The 27,637-nt window shown below is 46.1% G+C and overlaps 7 protein-coding genes across 7 annotated transcripts; 5 read left to right on the top strand and 2 right to left on the bottom strand.

Moving 5' to 3' along the window:
- The first annotated feature begins 2,323 nt into the window (after nt 1–2,323).
- Nucleotides 2,324–3,166, top strand: BDW43DRAFT_276805 (DUF3431 domain-containing protein). Its single transcript, XM_032041995.1, has one exon. The coding sequence runs from the start codon at nt 2,340–2,342 to the stop codon at nt 3,015–3,017; it is 678 nt and encodes a 225-aa protein (XP_031900091.1). The 5' UTR covers nt 2,324–2,339; the 3' UTR covers nt 3,018–3,166.
- Nucleotides 3,167–3,713: 547 nt separating this feature from the next.
- Nucleotides 3,714–4,851, top strand: BDW43DRAFT_276806 (uncharacterized protein). The gene has a single exon (XM_032041996.1). It carries the CDS (start codon nt 3,760–3,762, stop codon nt 4,741–4,743), a length of 984 nt encoding a protein of 327 aa, XP_031900092.1. The 5' UTR covers nt 3,714–3,759; the 3' UTR covers nt 4,744–4,851.
- A 1,345-nt stretch (nt 4,852–6,196) lies between these two features.
- On the top strand, nt 6,197–7,133 carry BDW43DRAFT_319772 (N-acetylmuramoyl-L-alanine amidase domain-containing protein; the record flags this gene model as incomplete). The annotated part of the gene is made up of 1 exon (XM_032048971.1): nt 6,197–7,133. The coding sequence occupies one exon, from the start codon at nt 6,197–6,199 to the stop codon at nt 6,980–6,982; it is 786 nt and encodes a 261-aa protein (XP_031900093.1). The 3' UTR covers nt 6,983–7,133.
- Nucleotides 7,134–10,522: 3,389 nt separating this feature from the next.
- Nucleotides 10,523–11,533, top strand: BDW43DRAFT_311334 (uncharacterized protein; the record flags this gene model as incomplete). The annotated part of the gene is made up of 2 exons (XM_032047169.1): nt 10,523–10,739; nt 10,812–11,533. 2 exons carry the CDS (start codon nt 10,523–10,525, stop codon nt 11,531–11,533), a joined length of 939 nt encoding a protein of 312 aa, XP_031900094.1.
- Nucleotides 11,534–15,922: 4,389 nt separating this feature from the next.
- Nucleotides 15,923–17,644, top strand: BDW43DRAFT_311335 (heterokaryon incompatibility protein-domain-containing protein; the record flags this gene model as incomplete). The annotated part of the gene is made up of 1 exon (XM_032047170.1): nt 15,923–17,644. One exon carries the CDS (start codon nt 15,923–15,925, stop codon nt 17,642–17,644), a length of 1,722 nt encoding a protein of 573 aa, XP_031900095.1.
- A 4,697-nt stretch (nt 17,645–22,341) lies between these two features.
- Nucleotides 22,342–24,165, bottom strand: BDW43DRAFT_276807 (uncharacterized protein). Its single transcript, XM_032041997.1, has 2 exons — nt 24,069–24,165; nt 22,342–24,017 (listed from the first exon to the last, which is right to left on the bottom strand). The coding sequence occupies exons 1-2, from the start codon at nt 24,100–24,102 to the stop codon at nt 22,591–22,593; spliced, it is 1,461 nt and encodes a 486-aa protein (XP_031900096.1). The 5' UTR covers nt 24,103–24,165; the 3' UTR covers nt 22,342–22,590.
- Nucleotides 24,166–26,364: 2,199 nt separating this feature from the next.
- BDW43DRAFT_90433 (RidA family protein) lies at nt 26,365–27,008 on the bottom strand. Its single transcript, XM_032050682.1, has 2 exons — nt 26,438–27,008; nt 26,365–26,382 (listed from the first exon to the last, which is right to left on the bottom strand). The coding sequence occupies exon 1, from the start codon at nt 26,878–26,880 to the stop codon at nt 26,464–26,466; it is 417 nt and encodes a 138-aa protein (XP_031900097.1). The 5' UTR covers nt 26,881–27,008; the 3' UTR covers nt 26,365–26,382; nt 26,438–26,463.
- Between the last annotated feature and the right edge of the window lie 629 nt (nt 27,009–27,637).

The raw sequence follows: 27,637 nt of genomic DNA on the forward strand, positions 1-27,637 counted from the left end.
GTAAAAAGGAAAAACAAACATGCTGATCTTCTTCGTTAAGCAGAAACAGCTCCCAAGGCGGCCCTTGAAGGCTGGGGTGCGTTGATGCATGCTACTAATGTTTGGCTTAGCTGAGACCGGAATAGCCGGAGAGAAGCCTTTAACGTGAAGACCCGAGCATATGGCAGCGAAGAAATGTTCTGTGGGTTTCTGGTAATAGTGCTTCACCCTATCCGCTGCCAGCCATAATGTTGTGCACCTTGTAGCCTTCGGTATGTCTTCAGAGGGTTATTTTCTCAGAAACCCCCCACATCTTATTTTCCCTCATATGGCTGACAGCAGCCCTGGTTATTTCGCCGTCAGAGATTCGAGGCCCTATACGCCCACGCAAAGATAAAACAGGGGTGGGCAATCATGTCGTTGGGAGAGTGATGGAAGGACTTAAGAGGAGTTGATATTATCATTGCTAAGCCGAAATGCCTCACCGGGCTGCCATCATACACAAGTCATATATCCCACCGATTGTGATGCTGCAAGGCGACGTATTATTGCCCCCAAAGACACTAGACCGTCAAAAGTTTCCGAAGAGCGAAAAAGACACAGCTGTATCGTATCATCTGCTCTTCGGCGATGCTAACAGTGTTTCCAACACCCTCCACTTCTTGGATGTTCTCAATCAGTCTCAGCTTCAGCTCACAATGCTAAGATGTAAATAGGCTCATGGATGATGAATTCATCCGAGGGATTCGCTAACCATGCTTGAAATGTAGCCGCAGCGACTACTACCCGCGGAACTGTTCTAGTCTCCAGGGTTTCCAGGTAATTTAATAGGCATCTTATACAAACCTCCACGCCGAATCACGCCACCGGGTGAGAAAAGATCAGGCTCAGCTAAGTTTCTGAAAGTACACAATAGCGCGTTTGGTATAAACAAATCATGACTTGTCACTAAATCCTTATGCTCGGGTTAGCGTAGAGCGCGACATTTGTGTCAAGAACCCTCTACGCAAGATTCCAAGCTTCTTTTCTTTTCGCATCATCCATTATAAGAGTTAGGAGGCTGCATAGTCGGAAGGCGTTAATGACAGATCTCACAGCCCCGTTGGCTGATAGATGTAAATGGTTGACGATATCGTAGTATCAGATATTCTTCTTTTCTAACTTGCTTCCCCCTCATCCATCTCTCTTTTGAGATCCTTCAACGGGCTCCTCTCACCAAGGGAGGTTGGCGCGATTCTGAGGAGAAACCTTGTTCCCAATTTCCAGGAAGAAGCCCGGAACGAACTCTCTTAGGCCTGCACCAAAATCGTGTATAGAGTCGGTTATATATTAGAAGTAAGTTTGCTCTACACAAATTCAATAAGCCAGAGAATAAACTCTCTAATCCGTTCAAGTGTATGGGCCGGATATCTCTCTCCAATTTTATAATGTTCGGGCAGGTTCTTCTCCTCGATAAGAAATCCAGGAGAAGAATAAACAGACCAGCCTATATCTTAAAAGATGTAGAGATATATTTATTTTATATTTTCTTCCTCTATACCTCTCTCCCGCTTTTATTAATACCCTATCCGTAGTTCGCCCAGTATCTCTCTATCGATAGATATTTACGTAGTATCCAAACTACTAAGTATACCGCAATTTAGTGAACGGGGATCTGATAGCCCTAGGCGCTGCCAAGTCCTCCTAGCCAGGGGTACATTTGGGGTCCACGAGCGTCCAATTGGTTAGATTTCAGCGACGTGGTACCCTTCCAAACCGGCCGCTTTTGAAGCATCTTCTCGGAGTGTCTCATTGGATGTCAATTGCAAGCACGCTTGTGTGGACTCTTTGTCCTGTTCAGCTCTGTTGGTTTCTAGAACACCATATCTGTTGTCAATTCTCATCGACAACCGCATGCACAGAATCCTCTTTCAGATAATATACAATCCGCAACTATGCAGCAGCCCAGGAGAACACTTTGGGTTGTAATTTCTACACTGGCACTGTCCATGATCAGTTATATGTTTTATCTATCGACCCACAAGAACCCAGTGCGGGTGCCCACCACAACCGACCTGCTGCCTCCCAATCCCGAAACGCCAGAGCCCCAAGATATCTCCGGGAACCCTACGCCTCTACCCCCATCTCCATGGCTTGAGCGAAATGCAACTCGCACTGTCATTGTCGCACAATTACAGGATGAGGACACCGCCTGGGTGAACAACCTTGTTCGGGAACATCCCTACCTCACCAGTGCACTCTACGTGGTAGACAACTCCAGTGCCCCACTCACTGTTCCCATGAACAAAGGCCATGAAGTAATGGTATATCTCACCTATATCATCGACCATTACAACAGCCTCAGCGATGTTTCGATTTTTATGCATGCTCATCAGTTTACCTGGCATAATAATGATTTCCTCGGTTCCGACTCGGCCCAGATGGTCCGGAAACTGAATAGCAAGCATGTCCTCCAGAACGGCTACATGAATCTTCGTTGCCACCTGGAACCCGGGTGTCCGGATCACATTCACCCTTACGTGGGAAAGGACTCCCAGGATATTCTGGATGTTCCCGAAGCAGCGGTGATTGGAAAGGCCTGGGGTCAATTGTTTCCTCAGGATCCAGTCCCACCAGTACTTTCCCAACCATGCTGTGCTCAGTTCGCGGTCAGCGCCGATCGGATTCGGCGAATTCCTCGGCAGCGCTATGTTGATTATCGCGAGTGGCTTTTGGCGACCGAGCTTGATGATGAACTATCTGGGAGAGTCTGGGAGTATGTATGGCAGTGGTTATTTACGGGCCAGCCGGAGCTTTGCCCCGTAGAAACGACTTGCTATTGTCAAGGCTATGGGGTTTGCCTTGACCCTGAGGAATATCGCCTCTACTACCAGACTCGAGATGAAGCTCGCAAATTACAGGAAGAGGTGGTGGAGCTGGAGCTAAATGAGTCAGGGCTTATGTCTGAGGAGAGAGCTATGGAATTAAAGGAAAGGATTCATGAGCTACACGGGCAAATGAACAAGATCGAAGCCAAAGCGAGGGGCGAGGAGTTATAATTATCTGACGCCGGTGGGATATGGTTGGCTGGAGATCAAATATAACAGGCAGGTTCTGTTAGGTTCTCTTTCCTATCTTTCCTCATTCCTTTTCTTCGAGCTCTAAATGTGTATTGTTGTGATCTCAGGGGAAAGATGGGCAGAATGATGCTGTATCAGCTACACGTACGTAGCCTACTGAGGTCCGGATGCCATTCTGATAGGTGCTCTATTCTATGGACGACTATATCAACTATCTTGACTGCTTCTTCTTCTCTTCCTCAACTACTAATGGGTAAAGCCTTCAGGGGCTGAAGGAGTGGGTGATCCGGCCAAGCCGCTAGGCGATCACGTGTCTCCTATAGATTCATATCATGTATAATAGTACTTTTGTCTGACTAGGGTATCGAACACCCGATATTTATTTTAGCGCGCAAGATCGGAATGGACCGAGCACCATCAGTAGGCTAGCTTAACACTGGAGTTCTCGTATTCACGAAAAATCCATGATAAAACCTCGCATAGACACCCCCACAAGTTCCTGTCTGAATGGAATCAAGGTAGGGTATGACAACATCAGATGGGGACCACGTGGTCCGTGCATACCCGCGTTGTTTACTGGATTGCCCGAAATGGATGTGTCAGGCTAGCCCCTATTCAATCTTCTCGAACGGCGACGTAAAGATCCTTCAAACAATAATTCACAGTTATTCTTTCTTTTGATATAGCGTATTTTAGAAAGGTCATAAATAAATCCAAAGCCATGCCTCGCGCCAAAAATTCGGATGCCCGAGCCCCTCTGAACCCCATCCCCGCCAATGGGGGCGTGCTTTATCCTCCAAGCCGGAAGACTGACACTCCCGAGGTGAGATCCGGTGATGAAAACACCAATCCAATCATTCTCTCACCCGGTAAGCCTTCTAAACATACTCCCTCCTCGACCACAAAATCCTCTGCGGCTGGTAAGAAGCGGAAAGCCGACGACACGCCTGAGCCCGAAGAAATAGATGACGATGACCCGCGTCTTGATGTCTACCAATGGGACTGCAATCAAATCCGGCGCAAAATCAAAAACTTGATCGAGTCGAAGGAGATGAAAATTGGCGAGTTCCAAAGGGTGCTGGATGTCTCGGCACGAAGCTATAATGCTTTTCTCAAAATGAGTGGCCCAATGAAAGGCAGCGAGTCCAACACATATGTTCACGCGCACCGGTTCTTTCGCAAACGCGAGCTTCAAGGCATCAAGGAGCCCAGGAAAAAGCCAGTCAGCAAGCAGGCCAAGTTAGACACAGAGAAGAAGTATGATGTCAGCGAGATTCACCTCCCGGGCGAAGAGGAAGTCGAGGTGGAGGTGTATGATACATGCGATGTGGTCCGAAAGAAGATCCGTGCTCATCTGCGTGAGCCGAATGTCACGCAAGCCAGCTTCCTCAGAGAGATTGCGAAGACGTACCCGCCACAGATGAAGAAGAAGTTCCAAAACAGTTCCCTGACCCGCTTTTTAGACTTGTCTGGTCCCAATGCGGGCAACACGAATGGGGTTTTTTACGCTGCTTACGTTTTCTTTGAGAAGTTACGTATCCGTGATGGACGGCCCAAGACCGAGTTTCGTGAGGATATGGAAAGGATTTGGGGGCCTGAAGGTGGATTTGATATCACGTCGTCTGCAAATAGAGCTTATATTTGCCATACCAGTCAGTATGTGTATGTAGATGAATACGGCTGGCCGAGGTGTGGGACACTTTGATCCTGATGATTTGTGAAATGGTGTAGAAGGCAATCATGTTTTTTGTCACGCCTTTCATTTTGTATATTTTCGTTGGGTGTAATTAGAGACTCGCGATTTTGACATGCTACTTTTCTTATGGTTTGAGCTGGCTTGCTCTCTGGTTTGGGCTCGTAGAAGGTGTTCTAAATCTGCATTTACTGGTCGTGCTTAATTGCCTAATTAAAGAACAAACTCAAACGGCCTTGAGATTGGCCTTAGTCCCGGTCATAATGAAGTTCTATTCTCGATGTCTATGCGTACGGAGTAGAGCAACCCCACAGGAGAGAAGAACAACAGTATAGGACAAGAAACGAGTAATCAGGTGAGATATACCAGTCACCAGTTCTCATAGGTTTAACTGTTCTGTGATTCTATATTAAAGAATGCGATTTGATGATGAAACAACGTTTTGATGGCTGTGGGTGGTGTTAATATATATTTTTCACACGATGGAAATGAAAAGCAATAGCGGTAGTAGGTTGACAAATACTGAGTGAACAATTGTGTATATTGGGGCTCCTACTGGCTTGTCTTTAGCTTTTTCTCTCCCTAAGGCTTGCTTTATTTTTCTTTTTACAAAAAATATTGACGAAGTGATGGGTGCAGAAATCGAGGTTACATGATAGTGTTTCCATAACCAGTAAACATCTAGAATACTACCTATTTAGGACAAAGATTGCCAGAGGTGTTCTATGGAGCTAAACTAAGAAAGGGAAGATCTTCAAAAGAAAATCGTCGTATTTTGTTTCTTTTATTGTTCTAGTCTGACTGTGAGCTTCTCTATAAATAGAATAGAGGGGTCCACAGGTCAACATGAGCCCTTCCGTCGCTCTGAAACGAAGACTTGAGCGCAATCATATGTTCTCAAGGGTTTCGCTATACATGCTTAGGCCTTAAGATGGTACTGCTGTAACGTAAATTGCTCTGGCAATCCTATTGATCAAGTCTTTTCTCGAGAGATCATTGGTTTTCTGAACGAGCTGGAGAAATCAACGATCGTGATGAGACACATATAGAGATTATGGATGGTGGTATGTTTACGGCGAGAGATGAGGCTAGGTCGGAAGTCCGGTGACATCTTTCCCACAATAAATTGGCATTGGCATAAATTGTCTGCGTTTTATGGTGATGAATACGAGTTAGTATATTATTTTCAACTCTCATTCCACTATAGAATCCGAGATGTGGGTATGGAGATCTACGGTTATACGAGGACTATCCACCTCTCTCTGGATACCCGCCGCTCTGTTCGCCTTGGCACGATCGTCCGCTCCTTATAGAAGATGGAACGCCAAGAATTTAAAGGGTATATACGAGAAAAATTGTTCGGAGTTGTGGGTAGCTGGAATATTATAAATATTAGCGATACCGCTCTTGCAAGAATGGTCCATCAAACGTTCCTTGTCTTTTCTCCTATACCTCTCGCTCCAGCATGGAACCCCAAATCAATATCCGCAATGCGGCTCGTTCTCCCTTAACTATTGTCACAATCCTGGCATACCTCACCATGATCCCAGGAGTATCAGCAATGAACTTTGTGTCTCGTGAAGAGTGGAAAGCACGCCCCCCGAAGGAGGATTATAAGCCTATTACCTATGCAAAGGGTGTTAAGATACACTACCTGGGACCTATGTTCAGCGGAAAACCCCATTCTGAATGCGATGATTTCATGCGATCCGTGCAAAATGAACACATGGACGATTCACCGGAGGATTACTTTGACATTGCATATAACCTTGCCGTTTGTGAACATGGTTACGTTTTCGACGGTCGAGGAAAAGGCCATCGCAGTGGTGCCAATGGTAATGTCCCGCTGAACTCGAATCACTATGCTGTTCTGGGGTTCCTTGGGAAGTATGGTGTCACGGAGCCTAGTGACGCGCAAATTATTGGGTTGCAAGATTCGATTGCCTATCTTCGTCGGGCTGGGGCAGGCGACGAGATCAAGGGCCATAAAGATGGTTACAATACTGAATGCCCCGGAGGGCCACTGTACAAATTGGTTACTGATGGTAGTCTCGACCCTGGAAAGCTTTGGGACGGGGGATCTCACACAGTGAAGGATGGCGAGGACTTGGACAGCATCAGCACAAAATACAATGTGCCGAAGCAGTACATCATCGCCGTCAACGACCTTAAGTCGCCCTATCATTTGACCGTGAATCAGACGATTGAGGTCCCTGCTAGAGGGGTTCCACTCACCGAGGCTGCCAAGTGATAATTTCTCGACTTTTGTCTGTTCTCTGAAGTTCTGCCGGTTTAAGCCAAGACACATGGACGAAAGCAGCAGTTTGGTTGACGCTACGACCTTTTTTCCCTGTTGCAAATATTTCAAGATCTCCTGTGATATACATATCCATGTAGCTAATGACAACGCAAAGACTACATAAAACGGCCACTCTTGCCAGTAGTATACTAAATATCGAGAATTTTAACAACAATGCGCAGTTAGGAGCTCAATTGCATGAATAGTTATCTGACCTCTCCCTCGCGCCTTGATTTTTGTATGCCTCTTACTACACAACTCAATAGTGCTGAGCCCTGGAGCTCTGATATTGTATTTGAGTAGGCTCTCCATATTAAGAGCTTTGACACCCTCGATGCTCTGCAGTCTTTTAAGTCCCATCCATTCTTGTTGTTATTCTTGCGATAAGAGCGGACAGTGCTTTTCCCGATTAGCTTGAGATTGTGGAAGTACCTGCAGCAGAAAAATAAGTACGATGGAAACAAAACATCAGCTTACGTTGCTACTAGACCCGCGAGGGCTGGGCCACTATAGTCGTCCCCTTTCCCAGTCAATAGCTTTATGCTTGAGGGGACTCGGAAAGATTTTGCCCATATATTGGCAGGAGAGGCCACATAGTACTTTTTTTTCAGAGCACATGCCAACAGCCTTCGCGTCCTTGTCTGATAAGTAGCCGGACACATGGTTGCTTCTATAACATTCATGGTCGGCGTCAATGACAAATGCCTTTGTGCTCGAATGCGCCAGATGCTAGAAATCACAAAACTGTATTAGACACGTTCTATAGTCGGATGTATCTCCACAGGTGACATAGATGATGAAAGCTCGTTGCCCTCCGTGCTACCCGAGATAAAGTGACCATCTTGTATAAGGTTACCAAGATCACGGATCGCCTCTTTCATGCTGTTAAAAAGGTGCTGGGTGAAGGTAGAGGTAGAGGTGTCCCATGTCCCCCTGATACCTGACATAAGCTTGCGAGTTCAGATCGATCCTTATGCGGTAAGAAACTATTCGCCGAACAACGCTTGTAGAGTGTTGAAAAGAGTGATATAACAAAGTACTGCTTAGTAGTCGCTTGGACTGCTGTTTTTAGATATGTTCATCCATGAGTGTATGAACGTGTATGTTACGTCCATAAGATTATAAGCCATAGACGGATTCACAGTAAAATAATTGGTTAACTTTTAAGTCTGTGCTTGGATTTTTAGCAATAGGTGGCATTAGTCTGGAATATACGGATAAACTACCAGCCATGAAGATGGATCCCATTGTTTTTGGGACAAGGAGCCTCAAAGCGTCTATGATGAGAGTGCTGTTTATGTTTCCGTCAGTATTTAGATCGAATTTATCTGCGAAATTGCGTGAGTCGCCCCCAGTAGCCATGGGAACCGATCGCAGACACAATGCTATGATAGTATCTTTGAAGCATTTATATTGGGTTATATCCAAGCCTTCTGTGCGGCAGAGGCACGACTTACACGTACGATGTTGATCACCACCAAGGGATTCATGATCTCATAATCTGCTGTCAAATCCGCCATCCACGAGCAGGGAGATTTGAAAGGTCCTAGTGAAGGAGTCGACAAATTCAATGTTCTTAGCACGGCAATGTTCGCGGTAAGCGCCCACGGCATCTGTCCAGGCAGTTGCACAGTCCAGCCTTGCCATCGCTTCTGAGCTGGGATCTCAAGTACGTGCATGACGGCATTACTCGAGCAAGCAATGAAGCCATCCGACTCTTTGGTTTCCAGAATGCTAGAGCCGCCTGGCCACAGGGATTCAGCCTAGATTGGGACGTGTACCGCCTGGCTAATTCTGAGCGGCCTAAGCAGCTAGGTTATGGGAGCTTTCCACCCCAACTTTCTACTGTTATTATAAACTTTACCCAAGGCGACGCATTTGTTGACACCAACTTCCACTACTTCTTTCCATCAATTCTGCGCAATTTCACTGCAGGAGAATGGATGCTTGAGGGGCAAGTTGGCTTTCTCCGGAATTGCCCGAATATAACGGCCTATGCGGACGCACACTTTGCGACCCTGCCATAGACGGTAGTTACATTTAACACTACTACCAGAGGGAAGAATGTTGATATTCTTGCCATCCATAAAAGTAGATGTGCAGGGGACTCTGCTGCTACCTATTGAATTCTTGACTGAAAGGCTGACCAGGCAACTAAGTTTAAGCGTTGTCCAATGTTGAGTCAAAAGGATGCTAAGTCTGGTCCTTGTGCATTGCAATTCAACCAGAGCATTGTCCACAACATTATAACGGTAGCAAGAGAGCTAGCAAATCTCACCGATGTGTGTGAAAGTCGGGCCTCGCACACAAATGGAGGTGGCGTACTAAGCTTACTTAAGATGGTTCTATTTATGTATGTAGCTACTACTTTCTTGCTGTAATATTAGTGAAATTCAAGCTGGTATCGTCGTTTATCGTGAAAACTAGGACTACAAGGTATGCTTACCTTTTTAAGGTTGAACCCTTCAGATTTTGATATGTCAAGGCTAATTGTAGTTGTGACCTGACTTAGTTTAACCATAGGGAGTTTATAGCTACTGTGCTCTGGCTGTAGTCAGTGGGACCTATAGCTGAACAAAGTCTAGACTTACAGATGACGCAGGTTTCTGACTAGAAGTATTTTTCACGAGCAGAGGACAGTATCAGGGTGATTCCAATAGACTAATCGATCATGTGGACACAGATATGTAGAAACTTGCGACTTCCACTCAAACTGTGCCCAGTTAAAGTGATGTCTCAAATTAAATGTAGCCAAGTTGAATACGAAACAAAGGAATATTTCTGCTATGGATCCTATTCGTCATTCACATCATCTTGGCCATCGGTGTGATTGGTACGTAGTAATTCTCTGTTGGACAGACTGTCCGCATGGCTGTATCACTTTGCTTCGTGTGAACTGGGGCCGCCATTAGGACCACCATATAGATGTTTCAGTTATTACTTTTAGTACTGAATAGCCTTGCCTTGTTAAGTACTAGATTTCATTCCGCAAACACATGATAACAGTTCTCTGCTGGCTGCTGCATGTACAGTCCAACCTGTTCCTAGCCTGAGTGAGTAACGCCTGACTGGCAGAAGGATGAATATTTGTTGCCGCATAGGTTTATTATTAGTCCGAAAAATGTAGAACACGGTCTCAGCGAATAGAATATTGTCCGATGTCACCACCGTGTTGCAAATCGAGCTAGGATATTCAACATCGAAGTTGTAGGTAGGGAGGTACACTCTGCGGGGCCTATCGGGTATTTGTGCAACAGAAGGACAGGTAAGACACAACCTGGGGTAAGGTGGATGAGGGATTTACTCATCAAGGGAACTTTCACTTACATCGCCTGCGTTGACGAAGCAGAGGAGGTTTCATCTTATCTTACTCTAGTCTGCCGTAGTAGCGCTCCGAACTTTAAAGCACTGGAATCCATGCCTGCTGGACTGGGACTCTTGCTTTACATTAGGGTCTCAGTGCAGTATCAAGTGTATCTCTAGTACAGCAACATGCGCAACGGGCATAAGGCGAAGTGGCTTCTCGTGTTTATGGTTGTCGCTCTGGTACAGGCGATGGCTCTGTTCACTCCTCGCGTAACGCATACTAGCGACACGAATCAAGTCTCACTCCCTCCGGAGCCTACTATACAGAGCAGCGATGGGGGAGCTCGTCGTCACAAAACATTCTTTGGCCCCGCAAGCGACTGCGGTTACTGGGGCGATATTGGTGAGTGGTAAAGTCCAAATGGCGGATCCTACCTCTCGCATAACGTGTACTGAGAATCCCTTTCCGAGCTAGGGACATACCGCTGTGATGACAACTACCCATGTCGATTCCATGCATCTAATGCTGCCTATCCAGCGATGATGGGCTGCTGTCCGAATAGCCCTGCCGGACCATGTGGGGGATTCTATAGCGTCTGCTACGGCCGTCACCAAATATCCCAAGCTCCGTCCTTGGCCTCCTTCACTGACGACATCTTTGCGATTTTCTGCACGAAAGACGATTATCCACATTGTCTGCCTTGGACGTGGCCTGAAATTAGCGTTTCTGCGTTTGAGTGCACCAACTTCACTCTAAAGGGAACCGCCACGCTCTATACGGCTGCTACGTACACAAATGATCTAGACGTCGGTGTAACAATGGTTTCGACAGTGTCGATATCATGGATGGAGGATGATGAGCTGATTAGACGATTGAATCTTAAGCCCTGGTCTCGCCCTGACGTTTCTTTTGCCTTGGTCGGAGCGGTAATTGGGGCCGTCGCTGGAGGGGCTGCGGCGATATCTGCCGCCGTCCTAGTTTTGTGGATGCTGCGGAAGAAAAAGCGATCCAATAGGAGAGTCCCATTGAACAGCGAGCCGGTTCTACGGGGAGTTTCTTCTCCTCTGGCTACAAGGCAGCAAACATTTCGTCTTGCAGAGCGGAAACCGAGTGAGCTTGGGGGCTTAGGAGCTCCTTACCTACACTCTGGGCCTGATACCCATGATAATGATCAGTATCGTACGACTCGCCACTAGTAGGGATGACCCATTATACTGTGCTTCTTCCCCGTGAGATGGAGAAAGTTTGAATGTACGCCTTGCATACTTTGTCTTTGAGACTCCGGGGATGCCGTTGGTGTTTGCACCAAGCATCCAAATTCTGCGGTAGTAGCTCCTTTGCAGTATAGGTAGTGTTTGTCATGACATACGCTATTCACCTTAGTATTAGCGCTATCAATCAGTGGCCGGTCTAAGTATTGCCGTATCCAGGGGCAACCAGTATCTCGAAAAGTAGCAAAGACAAAGGGCGAGAAGTTGGACCTATGCTTGCCAGCGGATAGTTGGAGTTTGCTCAAACTACTGTAGCAGTACCATCAGCTTCTGGAAAACAAAGGGTTACTGTCATGAGCACAGGCAGCACACATATCCCTTTATGTATCATAGTTAGTTTTAACCTCAGCTCATATTTGAGCGCACCTCTGGTATGGCGAGTAGACCTCGCAGGCATTCCTCTTAACTTCACCAGTCAAGTTAGGCAGCTTTAGAAGATATATTTGGAAGGTTTACCACATTCGCTCCTCCATCATTCACAATCGCATCTAGATTCCACAAGATAGTATTATAGGCTATCGCTGTACTCCAGTTGGCAGGTGTGACTATAGCTCAGCACATAGTCACGATACCATAACCTTATGCCGAAGATAAACAGCTTACGGGGAGGGTCCTCGGCACAGTAGTGTATATGTGTTTCCGGGAATGAAATCTGCCTAACGAAGCCATGGAACAGACCGGTTCGATAACATCTTACGCGATTGACTACGGCACTCTCCCTTCAAATATTCAACCATGCCTAGCAAATACTGAGTTTGTCATGGTAGCCGCAAGATCCACACCTAAACACTTGCTATATGATTATTAAAGAGTAGGTCCTTATATTTAGTAGTTTGATCTCACGCTGACCGCAATTACTCAAGCAATAGGTCCATGTCCTGTAGTCTCGTCAAGCCTACGCATATTTCCTGTGATGTAACCCTCAAGGGATACACAGCATCGACCAAGAATTACTATCGCGAGAATCTGTGCTCCTTGGCCATTAATGCTATCGAGACTACTCCTACTGCGATACTACTTCTCTAGTATTAATTATTACTTAGCAGGACAGAAAGTGCTTTATTTTAGTAAGATAGTTAACTATAACAAGTATAGTATTAAACCCTTTGGCTCTGGGATAGATATATAATAAAGTCAATAATGATATTTTACCAGGCTCACTCAGAAATAGGCAGTGGCTTCAGAATCCCTTGTCAGGTTTCTCAGGATACTGTTACACAGCAGCAGATATAACAGTTCTGGGTCTATTAGATTATATACTGATGTCGATACTCCATCAACGATTCGGCCACTGTACAGTCAGACAGATTCTACAGAACAGGTTCATGATCACCAATGAGATCAATTCAATCAATCATCATGAGATTGAAGCCTGCGAAGCATGTAGACTAAGCAAGGCCAAACACCAAGTCTCTAGGTAACCTAATCCGTGTACCACTAAACCGTTGGAGCTACTACACATCGATACACAGGAGCTTAAGCTAATAGATGTACAAGGATACAGATACATGCTGATTATTCTTGATGACTACTCACAATATCTCTTTGTCAGATTTCTCAGAAAGAAAAGTGATGTATTACCAGCTCTTGTCCAGGTTAATAAGGGATAGTTTAACCTGACCAATCACTATCCTGCTAGGATCTATTGCGATGCTGTACCAGATTTTAATAGCTATAAAGTATATACAGAAGTAAATAGTACTGAATTTGAATTATCTGTCTCTAGAATACCAGAGCAGAACAGTCCTGCAGAATGATTTGATAGATATGTTATCTAAACTGCCAGAACTATAACTATTGCAGCAGGCCTACCTGGAAATCTATAGCCTTACACAGTTGAATCAGCAGCTTATATACTGAATCACCTCATATAAAAAGATTACAAAGTGATGAAATTACCCAGGCGCGGTATATATAGTATCGCAACTTGCCATCGGGGCCTTAAGCCTAAGGCTTACCCGTGACATTAATAGCTACAGAATTTATTACGTGGAATATAGCTACTAAACAGGCTGTATAGCTACTTAAGTTACTTAATAAAGTCAGATTCCCTATACCTAACAAGCCAATCAAGATCTAATACTGACTTACAGAATACTATTGACATACTGAAATGCCCTATTTACTCTATCATATTGCGTTGGATCGATATACACTACTATTATATAAAGGAAGCAGTGGAAAACAGAACCATTAAGTTCAAAGTAGTCAAATCAGAAGAGAATATAGTAGACGGGCTCACCAAACCATTCCCTATGGTGAAATACGCCTCCTTTGTGGAGAAGCTGGGCCTACTCAACGCCATGGAAACTGAGGATACTACCTAATTAGGAAATGTGAAGGGAATAAGGAAGGTCCAATTAAATCATTTAAAAGAGATAGCTGTATCAAAGCCTATAGGGAGCCTAAGGCAGCAACAACGTGACCTGACCACAACACCAAGAAATCTCTGTATGATAGACTTAGGCCTTAAGACAATCAATCCCACACACGTGAGCTACACCAGCTCCATCATTGAGTGTTATGTATACCTTGAATGGAACTTGACTATTATAGATATGCTCAGTGCTTGTGAGCTAACTGTGGTGTGGACGGTTAGCAAACTAAGGATTTCAACTTGCTATTTCTTAGCTAATAGAGAGAAGGCCGTTATACCCATATCTTCTACTTCCTGAAAGAAGCTGACGATGTTCTGCGAATAACTGGTTGGGTTATAGCAGTACTGGCACTTCCAGGGAGGTCCAAATCGCTCGTAGGAGCACCATCACCAGTCCCGAAGACTTGACCACACCTCCTGTAAAAGGTATTGACTCTGGAAGTGGCTTGGGTTTTTTCCATGAGGACTGTCAACCTTCGCCCTTTTAAATTGGTTTGCACGGGTATTACTATGCATGCCTGCCTGGAACTTATCACCCGTAATGCTGCTGTAGATTATCAAGATACTCTTCAATCCTTCCTACAGCTACGGTGCCTCAACCGGTCAAGGCGTCTAGTCGGCAGTGGGATTCATTAACAACCTGTAAGATTGCACATCCTAGCCGGCACTACGCCTGTAATGGGTTCGCCAAGAATAACGACCTGTGTAGGAGCAAGATATCCTGCCAATTTGTTGGTCAGTCTCAGGCACTGTGAAACGGGGGAAGGGGTGTTATGGAGAGTCCCTGATCAAGCCTACTGCTAGAAGGGTATGATTAGCTGTATCACATGCAGCAGTCACGCTAGAATGTCTGCGCCGAGTACTCGAATTGCCAAGAAATATATGTAGCTGTAAGGGGCGTTGGGATAAGCTAAGCTCAGTCTCTTGCGTATTGTTCGAGTGCGAAGTGATGGACTAAATTTCAGCGTGCATACGTCTCTTGATGAGCCAACTTAGGTTGTTGGCAACAGTATACTTATCGAAGGATGCACGAGGGGAGAGGAATTACCCTGCCAGTGAGCCACACAGTGCAACTAAATTAATATTGGCCATTGCTAGGCGAGAGCTTCGTGCTTTGCCTAACGCATATCATGGCAGCAGCCTTACGCTAGGCAGTCACCACGCATCATCCAGCAACCTCTCCTGAAAGGCTTTTGTACACTACAGCAATCCCTCGGAAGCTCTCTGACTAGATGGAAAGTAACTTGAGTGTAAATAACTCGATGCGACAACGTTTAGCGTGAACATGATATTTTTCTAGGAAGTAGACTATATGAATAAGGAGGCACTTCCCAGATCAGTGTCCAGTGTTCTGCTGGATTTAGAGCTCAGCCAGTTAACTAATATCTTACAGATATTAGATAAGTCTGATGCATCAGTGTGACAAGTCCAATAGTCCCGGCATAGTGTCGGGCGGAACTGCAGCAGTGCCGATCGTGGGTTGTGATTTGAGATTAGGCCCCTACTAGTAGCCAAAAAAAAAAAAAAAATGCAGGCAATATATCAGTACGGGGGTGCTTTAACTCAATTGCATAGGGTGCACCGAAGTACCAAAATATCTGATATCTTATTGACAAGTACTTTGTGGTGTAGCGGCCTTTTCCCCAGCATTTGAAGATGGAAACTTATACGGCTGGCTGTAAGCATATCTCTGTAACGATATGAGATGGGACTCGTCAAATTTTGCCACTGCAAGGGCGGCGGAGTTACGATTGAGTAGTCTGAGCTGCATGCTGCATATATATGTCAGAGCTCCAGTGCGAAAAGGAATTCTTTATTGATCGCTGGCTTGACTACACTATACAGACTTGTCGGGGCAAGCCTCATAAAGGCAGGTTTCCGCTGTCTCGCCTACTACTCCGAGCCTCACTCAAGGCAGCAGGTTTGAGGGCCACGAAATGCGATTGCTACATACAGAAAACTTGAGCTTTGAAGAATTTACAAACACAAACTTGCCTCGGTATGCCATCCTCTCCCATACTTGGGGTAGAGATGAGGCAACCTTTGAAGATTTATCCCATCCTTCTTGGAACACCAAGGAGGGAAATGGATTTGAAAAAATAAGGAGGTCTTGCAGGCTAGCGCAAGAGGATCGGATAGACTACATTTGGATTGATACATGCTGCATTGACAAGACTAGCAGCACCGAGCTCACGGAAGCCATCAACTCCATGTTTCGCTGGTATTCGGCGTCCGAAGTGTGTTACGCTTATCTGTCGGATTGGAGTCCGGGCGCAGAATTTACCGAGCTTTCAAAATGTCAATGGTTCAGACGGGGCTGGACTTTACAAGAATTGATCGCTCCTCGCGACGTCAGGTTCTATGACCACGATTGGCATTTCCGAGCAACGAAGCTACAGAACGCTAGCATGATCAACTCCATAACGCGCATCGATATGGATGTTCTTCGAAGTCCAAAGGCTATCGCCACAGCTTCGGTAGCGAACAGGATGTCCTGGGCAGCTGATCGACAAACCACACGAGAAGAAGACGTTGCCTACTGCCTCCTCGGGGTTTTTGATGTTCATATGCCGATGATGTATGGGGAGGGAAAGAGGGCAGCATTTGTCAGGCTACAGGAAGAGATTATCAAGCAAACCAACGATCTAACGCTGTTTGCCTGGCAAGCAACCCCAGCCTCCGAACCGGGTCGCTTGGCCTCCGAATTGTGTGGCATTCTCGCACATTCCCCGGCTGACTTCTCGAAAGCAAACGACATCGAACCGAGCTACGATAAGAAATTCAACCCGGAGTTTAGCATGACTAACAAGGGCTTGCGAATTAGTATGCCTCTTAAACTGAGCCAAGAGGGTAGATCTACCATGATGTTGAACTGTTACCGGAAGACATGCCCAGATCAGCAAATTGGTATCCACCTCGAAAAACACGGACCGGACCTGTTTGCCAGAATTAGGCCACACGAGTTAGCTGATAAGGCTCCCCGAGGTATGGACAGGCCAAGCCCCGTATACATTAGCAAGGAAATCTACAGCGTTTCCCGCCACGCATTCCGATTGCAAATGTCCCTAACCTCAAGGGTTAAGCGTACTGCTACTTACCCTGAAGACCTTTGGGATAAGGGACATCAGCTCCATTTTACAGATGGCCGCGAAACCTTTGTTGGGTATCATCATTTTTACGTACTCAATGGACGGAACCAGCTCGATGTCCAACGGACCAGGTCTTTTATTGGGTGTCCCCGTGTCCCAGACCATACTGGGCAAGATGAATTCGTGGTCGTGTTCGGTATCACACGTAGCGAAAGAACATGGGCACGCATTGCGGACAGGTCATCCAACCCCCATGTATTTGAGGCGATTGAAAAACGGGACATGGTGAGGCTTTTCGAGGAGGGACCCAGGCTTCAAGAGTCAAAGATAAGTCTCTGTAGGTACACCCGTGGTGATATGGTGTACTGGGAATCCTTCTCTATACAGTACAGACCAAAACAAGGTAGCCTGAAACACCATATCGATATTAAATGTGAGCCTCGTTGTCGGAGAAGACCTGAAAGAATCCCGGCAGTTGTGGGAGCTGCGGGTGTTGGTGTGGTCGCCCTATACACGTATGTTGCAACGCTCGGTCTGGCGTCACTCTGTGAATATTTGGTTGCAATCTAAGTCAGATGAATCACTACAGTGCTATTTCACTCCCCCAACGCCGACGGCAGCAATTGCGGCTAATATATCAACGGAAATAGATTGCAATCGAGCCATACCAAAGATCTTTAAAAGCGCATGAGACCCGCCTAGAACTTGGCTTCCGGAGGCATGTCAGCAAAGAGGAAACCGATCTGGCATTTCACCAGTGTAAAACTGAATATTGACAAAGGTTCTATAATACTTTCGTTGTACATTAACTATGCTAGAAGCAAAGGACATCTTACTGGTCATACATCCTAAAGTCTCTTGAGTGACTCACATTCTCTCGACTTAGCACTTCTTCCAATTATAACAAAAACCGGGATCCGTGGTATGTTCCATAATTATTGGACATGGAGTACAACCTTTGTCTTCAAGTAGATTCACTAATTACCTTGCTTTTGTTTGTTGCTTTTGATTCTTTTTCCTACACTATTAATCTATAACTAGAACAGCCTATTTATCTGCAGCAGGGAAGGAAGGGGACTCGCGATAGACAAGGTCCTGAGGCCCAAGCTAGAAAACATATCACACAGAACAGTAAATCTTGCAATTAAGAGATGGAAAAGGCATTTTGGGCCTTGTTTGAGCAGCCTACTTTGCGCCATGGTAGTCTTCACCCGACAAGTCCCCCATATTCCTACTCTGAGCATCATTAGTGTGCACCTGGCAGCGGTGGTTGCAACGGGGCCTCCTTTCTGACGAAAATTGCTGACAATGATCCTACGCCCCATTTGTACCGGCCTGTATGGGTTCTTTCCTGACTCCTTCTCCTGGAAGACACGGTATGTAAGAGCTCTACTTCCTGTCAAAGCTGATTGCTACGTTTAGGAGACTACACTAGGGGGCCCTACACAAGTCCATCCCATTAAGGAAATATTGTTTTTCCATTCACTAGCATCTTTTATGCAAACATAATACAGAAGAACCTCATCGTAGCTAGGACCGGTATAGTACGAAAGCTAGTAGAATCATCTCAAAACAGGGGGATCTAAAGCACATAGTGAAGTATCTGCGCATGTAGCCTGGTGGATGATTCGTTAGCATACAATTGTCCGGCGTGGGCTGTCTTCAAACAAAAAAATAAGACATGGAACATGTTATCAGAAACCTCAAGTCTAATCACGAAAGACATCCAACTTAAGCAAAAGGATACCTTCATTTCGGCGAGTGAAAGGTTGATTCATCATGGAAAGGTAAATTGCAGAGGAATAGAGTAAACATACCGTAAGTAAGAGGAAGCTAACAGCTTTGAAAGATTAGAGGTCGGGCTGGATAGTTTGACCACGCTTCATTGATCATGCTGAATACATCAAGCGATGGGGAGGGGACTCGGGGCGATTATTTATAGGCTGCTCGCTGTACGGCATTCCAAGGCGTCCTTTGACCGTGTCTATACAGGGTTGCATTAAGATCTGTGGGACGATGCAATTGCCAATCTCGGTTTCCGACAAATACGGAGCATTGAGCCATACAAAATTCCTGACGGGGCCCACCGTGACTCACATTCACACTGGTGAGCGAGGGATAATCTCGCATTTCGGAACAGGTATGGCCAGAACACGAAGCATGCCCTCTCTAACTCCTAACAATCGGCCCAGTGGGGCAGAAGTAGAGAAGCAAAATAGAACCAGGTTGGCTAACAAGGAGACGAGCTATACCTACAGCAGACCCCTTCCGGATAGCTCTTCAAAGCTTGTGCACTGGGATATCTCAGAGACTCTCCAACGTGTTACAGAATATAGCTCGCATATGTCGTAGTTGTATAGACGGCGGTCACCCCTACTTGGCCTAAAATGACTGTATATTACAACACATACTTCCTACGTAATCTGAAGATGTTTTTCTCTATGCCTATTAAGAAACCAATTGGGAGTACACCTTCATCACGATGCCAAGGAGAGACCCTTAGATGTATACGAAGCCAAGCACCAAGACCCACTGGTGCTAACTACACATTCGGCTCCCGCTATCCACGGAACAACCAAGATATCGGACATTGATGCCCGATGCGGAAGTTAGTCAAATCTCCTCCTTGCATTTATGACTACACAGGCATCCATCGAAGGCTTTTTCCCTTCGGAGCTTTTCGGTTTGATAGTCCCTAGTCGCACGTCTAGAATTGACACAAAGGACATAGCTTGAGTAATCATTCGACTTCCTCTGTCAGCTCGTGGTTAGCCGGGGCCACAATGGCTTGAACCTACTACTGTATCCACTGGTTGAATCCTACATTGGATTGTACGTCTATACATACTGAGACATAAAAAAAACTTACACAATAAAAGATGCTGTGTTATAATACTACCACCGCAAGTCCAGGCCAGGGCATCCTAATGTTTGAAAATACAGTATCTGGTATCTGAGCAAATTGGATCTCAATGGCTATCTAGACGCATACCTCTGATGGGCTGGGGTATTGTTCTGGGCCTGTCATTTACTATGTAGCGGCCCCAAAGCATCAGAATATTCTCGTGGTAGATTATATTTTCGGACATGAAGTTCAGCCATGATCTTCTGGCCGGGAATTGTCGATAGATATTTGTCTAAACAACAAGCGAGCGAGCCCGGCCAGCGTTAGTCCCATCCGCTGTCCCTGCTATGTATTGCCAAGCTGTATCCATTCTGATATTCACACGATCCATCCATCTTCATCACTGATGCCTCACTTCCTGAAGTTGTCAATCCGCAAGCCTACCATCAGTGCCTGATGGGACAGACTATTCTGCCGCTTGACAAGGGAAAAACCCAAATATTGTGTGTGATACTACCAACACTGTGGGGGCGGCGCTCGGATAGTCAAAAGGTTCTAGGGGTAGTTCCGGCCTATTGTAATGGTAAGCAATAGAGGTGAGAATAATAGAATAATAGCAAACAATATAGAAGAATGAGTGACGTTGCCCGCCTTGATCTCGCTTCCTAAGAACATTCTTCTGATGTCGGTCCGCCGGAATAGATGGGTTTATCCGTGTCGCAATTCCACAACTTGGCATTAAGGGGACTTGTCTTCAGACCGAATGTAGGGAAGGGGGCCATACCCAGGGGCACCGCACGGGAGTACATATTAATAGGCAGACACTAGAACCGCACTACAAGGGATATCTTGTTCTTAGATATTTTTCAACCGGTTCAAAGGCGAAGTGTGCTAAGCTCTGGAGGTCGTACATAAAGGTTGAGAGGCACAGTAGTTTTTGAGCTACCTCCATGCCTTTTTTACCTGTGACTTGCTTCTCCCACTTGTCGATCCTCTCGAAGGTCCAGAATGTTCTTAAAATGGACCAAAAGCGGAACCTTTCAACTTTGGTCTTCTTTCCCAACGCAACAGGAAAAAATGTGGCATACGATGGGTTCGGTACTATTTTTTCTCTCAGTGGGCGTCTTGCCAAGCCAGTACCCTCGGAAATGAGGGTTTTCCTCCTTGTCCCCCATCAAATTATGGGGGCTGGAACATGACCTGCTGTGTCGTGGAGGTATAACTAACGTATGTAGCCTTGTAAATGAAGTCAAGGCTTTCCGGAGAGCGACAAGTCGTCGTAAAGCGTTGGATTGAGCATAGCAGGATAAAGGGCTATCGGTCTGCTCCTGGTGTTTTCATATCTACGACACCTGTAGCCTGGCTAACTTTTACTAGACTCATAATACCAACTGGGATTCCTCCGCACTCTGTGGTAGTCGATCCAGCCGAGCCAAACTTGCACACCCACGTAGGAGTCCGCCACCAATCATTGACATTTCATTCCAGCCAACTGCTATTGTCAGTTATCATTGCTATTGCACTTCCGTGTATATTTGGAACTTGACTTGATCAATGCCACGTCGCTGCAACCAATTCCTTCTGCCTGAAGCACGGACTTCATTGGGCTGCTTATAGTGCATGCTACCTGCATTGAACATCGATCTCATCGGAGCATATGTATCTCTAATTTTCTCAAATCATGACACAATCTGAGGAGGTGGTCCAAGATAGGAGGTGCATATTGCATGGGGACCACAGTTTGTCGAGCTACCATCTCAAAGTCACTCCATACGTGGATAGGAAGCCGTGATTTGTTTCGGATAAATGGAGCCAGGGTTATACTCCTTGACGCCTTGGAGGCCAGGTTTGGAGAGCTAAGAAGCGTTGAAAGATGATACTTTAGACGTTCTACCCTATCGTAGTAGGTGCCGCGTGATATGCTGTTAGTTGGAGGCATACATATGTAGCTACACCGATATAACCATGTAGGCACAAGCTAAATTAACTTGAGTTCCGGATTGAATATCATTTACAGGAATTGTCGGCCCGTGAATGAGCAATGAACTATTCCGCGACGTAAGACTTCTACTATCCTTTCCGTTGTCTATATAGTCAAGTAGGTCTCAGTACTTATAGAAAGCCCTTGTTCCATAGAATTAGTCCAAGATCCCAGTAGCATATGTATTCACTTAGCCCTAACACCGGTCATTGGGCCTCTCAGCTCTATCTTCAAATCTATCAAAAGAACATATAACTAAATCACAAAGAACGTCCGAACTCTAGATGAGTCTGTACACTAATATTTGGCTGAAAGTATTTAGTAAGTACTTTCTCTTCCAAGTACCGCTGGTACCTAAATTATTGCACACTATTGCACTACGATTACCTACTAACCCTTACCTACCTTACTGATATAACTGCATTTGTTGTCCTTGAACGTGTTTTGTCAAGCTAGCATTGTGAATTTGTGAAGCCACAGCCTGGATAAGTCTGATCTCTTAATCAAATAGAAAAATAAGCAATATATATAGACATAAGACTCATCGTACAGTTATGTAATCACATGATTCTATAACATGATTTTATAATCAGCGCACTAGTGTAAATCAAGTACATAGATAGCTGATAGCAGGCCTTAGGCTGTAATTCGGGTTGGCAGAACAATATGATGATTCTAGATAATTAATTCTCAATCCCGCAAGGCTTCAAAATCCGCTCGAAGTGATGAACATATATCATCAACCAAGGGTATCTCCTCCTCTATAGGCACGCCCAAGGCTCCGGCTTGCCAGGTTATCGCGCACATTAAGCTACCCCCCTTAACACTGATAACGTTAAAAACAAGAGGCCCACTAGGAACATTTCCGGGCTGCACGAAGACCATCTTGCTGATCTTGCATTTATCACTTGCAACGCCATTGTTACCATCAAAGGCAATTAAATTGCTCACTTCGTAAGAGCAATCCCGCTGCTGCCCAACCTTCCCCAGCATCCAATTTCTGATACTAGGTGCATATCTCAACAGGCCGATGGCTTGATCCTGCAGCCTCGTCGCGCATTCGGCGAGCCTCTTGGTCATCGAGCTTGCAGCTGCCCACATCTCTTCCGACAATGCAGGCTGGGCTACATCGAGTACACGCGGATGTACGTCGTAATGGCCAGAAACAAAAAGCCCCCACGTGTAGCCTGGAGTGCCAATAGATCCTCTCATATCAACAGCGGTCGTGGAGACAAAGTTAGTTACGTCACGGTTGGGAATGGCCTTGCTTAACGCCCGAATGATCAACTGGTGCAATGTTGAGGTAAGTTTGGCATCATGCTTTCTAGATATTTGCAAGGCATTTTGTAGTAGCGGAGCCTCGATCTCGAGGAGCTTTAACCTGCTGTTGTCCGTGGACGCCGGGTCAAAGAAAATGCGCGAGCCGGTCCAAGTGCCAGCGTCGACTGCGCTGGCAGTTGCGCGGAGTCCCAGCAGTTCAGCCAGGAACTTTGGCAATAATACTGCTGCCAGCGGTCCAAGGAGGAACTTCCAGGATATGGGAAGCCTCTGGGGGGTGTCAAAGGGCTCCGGGAGCGTTCGACTCTGTGGAATCACCAGGAAAGATTCTCCTTTATCGGCACCAGTAGTCTCCCGCCATGCGTCTAGAAAAGTGCGATGAAAGGCGAGCCCGACCATGCCGTCCCCCAGTGTATGCGAGAACGCAAAAGCAATAAAGCAGCGCGCTATTTTGGACTCATCAGGGGACGCCAGAGGAAGGACAACGATTCTCCAAGGGGGCACGCCAGCCGGCCATGGTCGGTCGAGTATTGGCGGCAGGACCTTCTCCAAAATTGCCGTCTCTCCACTACTCTGTATCTCATCGTCGTGAATGATCGAGATATGTTGCTCGAGGCTTATACTCGAAACCCCTTCGTAGGCTGGTTTTTCAGTATCCTTATCCTTGACCACCACGCTGAGGTATGGGTGCTTCAGAATACAGGATTTTAGAGGTGAAAGGAAAGACTGGGCCGAGTTCAGGTCTATGTCTTCACTCCCAACCTCGTATACTGCTGCGATGACAAGCGCGTTGTAGAACCCGACGTCTTCGCGACTAATTGTGCGGCGCTCATTTGGACCTGCACCGTCGTTAACCTTTACTCCTCCCTCATGAGTGAGTCGCCACTAACTTGCGAACCTCAAAAACGGATTCCGCCGCGACATGTCTATGATAGACTTGGTGAACTCTCTTGATAGGAGGTTGGACGGGTTTATGGGTCGCTGCACAAATAGCGAAGGAAATAGGGGATGATCTTACTAATTGGCCCGAGAACACTGCCGCCTAGTTAGTCCTTCGTATTCTCTCCTGGTGGATCCTTTATCTCCGGGCGATCCGCTATCCAGTGACAACACACTGGTAAACATTAGATTAGCTTTCATTGTTGATCAACGCCCAGGAATCCAATATGTCTGTAGCAGCAAAGTAACTGCAATAGGTCTATGACTGCTACTTTTTCAACGTCTTACAAGGGCAAGCTTCATTACTGTTTACTGAAATTCTGCCTCTCTGCTCAGGGCTTTCGCCAGGCAGCCTATTGCATCGTTTCAGGTCATCACAGTTTCTGCGGGCCTGTTTGAGATAGGGATGAGATGCCTCACGCTTGCAATCCTGCGACTGATGAGAGGAAGCCAGGACCACAAAAACCATGATTACTGTACAGTACAGTATGTCTAGGTTGAAAGGCCGTTCTTCAACCAATCTTTAAGCCCTCGGTCCAAAACGGGGCTTTTGGCTTGACCCAGGCTCCAAGGGAAAACGCCATAGCAGATTATCGCTAAATGGTATATGCATTGATGTGTTGGCATGGGCGTATACATGTCCCATGGTGTAGTCACTCGGAAGTGATGTGATATGGTGTTGTACGGGCGGCGACCGCTGCTTTTAATGAAACAAACTTGTGTCTCTTGGGCTGCAGAATCTGAATGCAGGAAGAGCATTCGCCGCCATGTTGCCTCTGGCCAGTCGAATATATCGGGATCGTCTCGTTGTATGGGAATATATGCGACATATTCTCTGTCGTCTCGGCTGTACGGGCCTGTGCTGGTAGCGGTAACTGGATGAATCAAACCACTCTATAAATACTTCCAGTAGAAGAGGATTGAAGACCATTGGGCCTTGACCCCGTAGGTTTGAGCCAACCCCACCATGCTTTTTACCATCCGGGACAGGACAAAAGTAAAGCGATTGCTGTAATATAAGCGAAAAACCAATCATATCTTTCTAGTGTCCGCAAACACGTTAGGAAAGGAGAAGGTCAGGCATGACAAGGTAAAGTAGGATCTGTTCCAAGAGTTCCGGGGTCTACAGAAGGAATTAAAAACAATTAATCTTCCTCTGAATCTTAACATTTTTAACCCATGCCCTTTATCTGCCACCCAACTCTTGTTATCCAGTCGGTTTCTTCGGCTTGGTTATGCCTTTTTCTGGATGACTGCTCCTAGGGGAACTGGAGCTTCAAGTATTATTATTTACTATGGATACGGAGCTTTACAAATACGCAGTATATCCACAACCAATTCAAGGTGAACCCAGCACAGCGCTCCCCAGTCGATCGGAGGAGATCTCTTAGAATGAAGAGCTCAGACATGAGACCGACTGGGTACCGAGTAACCCGGGCGACGTATACACCAACGACTGTCACGGTCTACCAGGCCTACTTCTCTGGAACTGCGGATACAGCCATTCTCGCCCAGAGGTTTTGTCTAGCCATTCCGTCGCCAGCGGATGACCTGGATCAAACCGTCTTTTCTACAGACGGCGTACCGATCTGGCTATGCCACTAAGTCTCAACAGGAGAGTGATTTAGCAATCGAGATCAGCTGGGAAGTGTTCGAATGGCAACGCAGCATCCCTGCTTGAGCGATTGAAGTGGAGAAAAAGACGGCACATGGCGCAAACGGCTCCAAACCGCCCCTGTCGGTGTCCTGTGGGATCCCGAACGAGACCTATTTCTGCGGCCGCTAGGTACCGAGCCATCCAGATAAGGTTGAGTAGGCAAGCCGTAGACATTATGCGGACGAATGAATTGTTCCTATCCCAGATGTGGGTGACAAAATGAAATGTATTTCTCAACACCTGGCGGATGGTGATATTAGGCCACCAGGGCATGCTTACCGGCAGAACAACTATACTCGGTATCTCAGGAGCTACAGGCAATATTACAAGCAATATGATGGGTGCGAGCTTCTACATTTGCGATACTTTTATAATATAGTGATTTGTGCCTCGGCTACAAAAGAGGGGAAAAAGAAAACCAAAGTTCACCGTTGTCTTTTCGGCCTATCGCTATATAAGAGGCCGTTCAATAAACAGGTATTTCATTTTGTACATGAATTCTTTAGAATTAGACGCGTTGTTTTCGACCCTGATGTTTCCAATTAGCTCGGCTGTTTGCAGGAGAGAGCATTTTCTGGTATACATATATGGTTCTCGCCCATCCACAACTTGCGGCCCGGAGTCAGCAAGGACTAAAGGCAAAATGACGGGAAAAGAACTTACTACTTGACGGCCATATCAGAATAGATCTATTCAGCAATAATCGCGGTTGCCTCTATCTCGTACAGCAACCTGGGATCTGCGAGAGCAGTAACGCCAATGAGGGAGCTTGGAGGCCGATGATCACCTATAAAGTCCATGTACTGTTTCCGAAAGCTATCGGATGCGTTGCTGCCGACGTCAATAATGTAATGCGTGATCCTGACGATATCGCGTGTTGTAGCCCCAGCGGCGATGAGGCACTGACGTAGATTTTCCAGAGCCAGTTCAACTTGAGCAAGGAAATCCGACGGCACTTCACCCGTTCTAGGATGAACGCCTATCTGGCCGGCGATGGTGATTAATTTGGATGGACCAGAAATGGGGGTTGTAGCCACGTGGCTGTAAACCGGCCGCGGCTTATGAACATTTTCCGGGTTGAAGGTCTGAGGCTTTTGGGCCGACATGGCTATGGGGAAATTGTTGAAAAGGAGCTGTACTGACGCCCGAAGGTTGAGTTGGAGGGACCGTAACGCTTCCGAGTTGTACTAGGTGTGCTTTAACGACGAATAAATCGCGATTTAATCCTGTGGAGCTTCCGCCACAGTGAGATTTATGGCGATGTTACTTGCGTCGAAGGTTCAAAATACGGGCGTGATCAATATATATGTACTGTATTTGATCAACTGATGTACAGCCACATAAAAGGCTAGATAATTCCATATCACGTGACGCTACCCGTGTCCCGTGTTTGCGGGGCATAATTCTCTTCATTGAAGGGTTGATTTGATTTGATTTGACTTATTCCTCCGGCTGTGCGCAGCCGAGGTTACATACATGTTGAACACATATGAGTGCAAATGGGTACACTCCTTCTAATTGTTACCTGGTCCTTACTATAACAGGCGCTAATCCGTAATAGACTAGCTACTAGGTGAATCCACCATACATATGTTATCCCTTACCCAGGGTGATAAGTGTTTTAGCCATTTATGCACTAGTGTGTCTCCACTGCAGGAGTGTGAGCTCCAATTTTACTTAGTGTACTGACTGTGCCCTTTTAAACTTGTATCGGTTTTTCCTTCACATATCCTTCTCCCCTTCTTTTAATTGTTTCGGGGCTAACAGCGTGCGCAGCACATGTCTTCCAGTCTCTAAGACCTGAGTGATGAAAACCTAGCCCACTGCCTTCTTTCAGTTTTGTTGTTTCAGGGCACAAGCGTA

This window comes from Aspergillus alliaceus (genome assembly GCF_009176365.1).
Source record: "Aspergillus alliaceus strain CBS 536.65 unplaced genomic scaffold BDW43scaffold_23, whole genome shotgun sequence".
Lineage (NCBI taxonomy): Eukaryota > Fungi > Ascomycota > Eurotiomycetes > Eurotiales > Aspergillaceae > Aspergillus > Aspergillus alliaceus.

Coding starts and splice junctions, on each gene's coding strand:
- BDW43DRAFT_276805 (XM_032041995.1), top strand. CDS start 2,340: ATGCATGCTCATCAGTTTACCTGGCATAATAATGATTTCCTCGGTTCC.
- BDW43DRAFT_276806 (XM_032041996.1), top strand. CDS start 3,760: ATGCCTCGCGCCAAAAATTCGGATGCCCGAGCCCCTCTGAACCCCATC.
- BDW43DRAFT_276807 (XM_032041997.1), bottom strand. CDS start 24,102: ATGTCGCGGCGGAATCCGTTTTTGAGGTTCGCAA. Junction 24,018..24,068: donor TCCGTTTTTGAGGTTCGCAA/GTTAGTGGCGAC, acceptor ACGACGGTGCAG/GTCCAAATGAGCGCCGCACA.
- BDW43DRAFT_90433 (XM_032050682.1), bottom strand. CDS start 26,880: ATGTCGGCCCAAAAGCCTCAGACCTTCAACCCGGAAAATGTTCATAAG.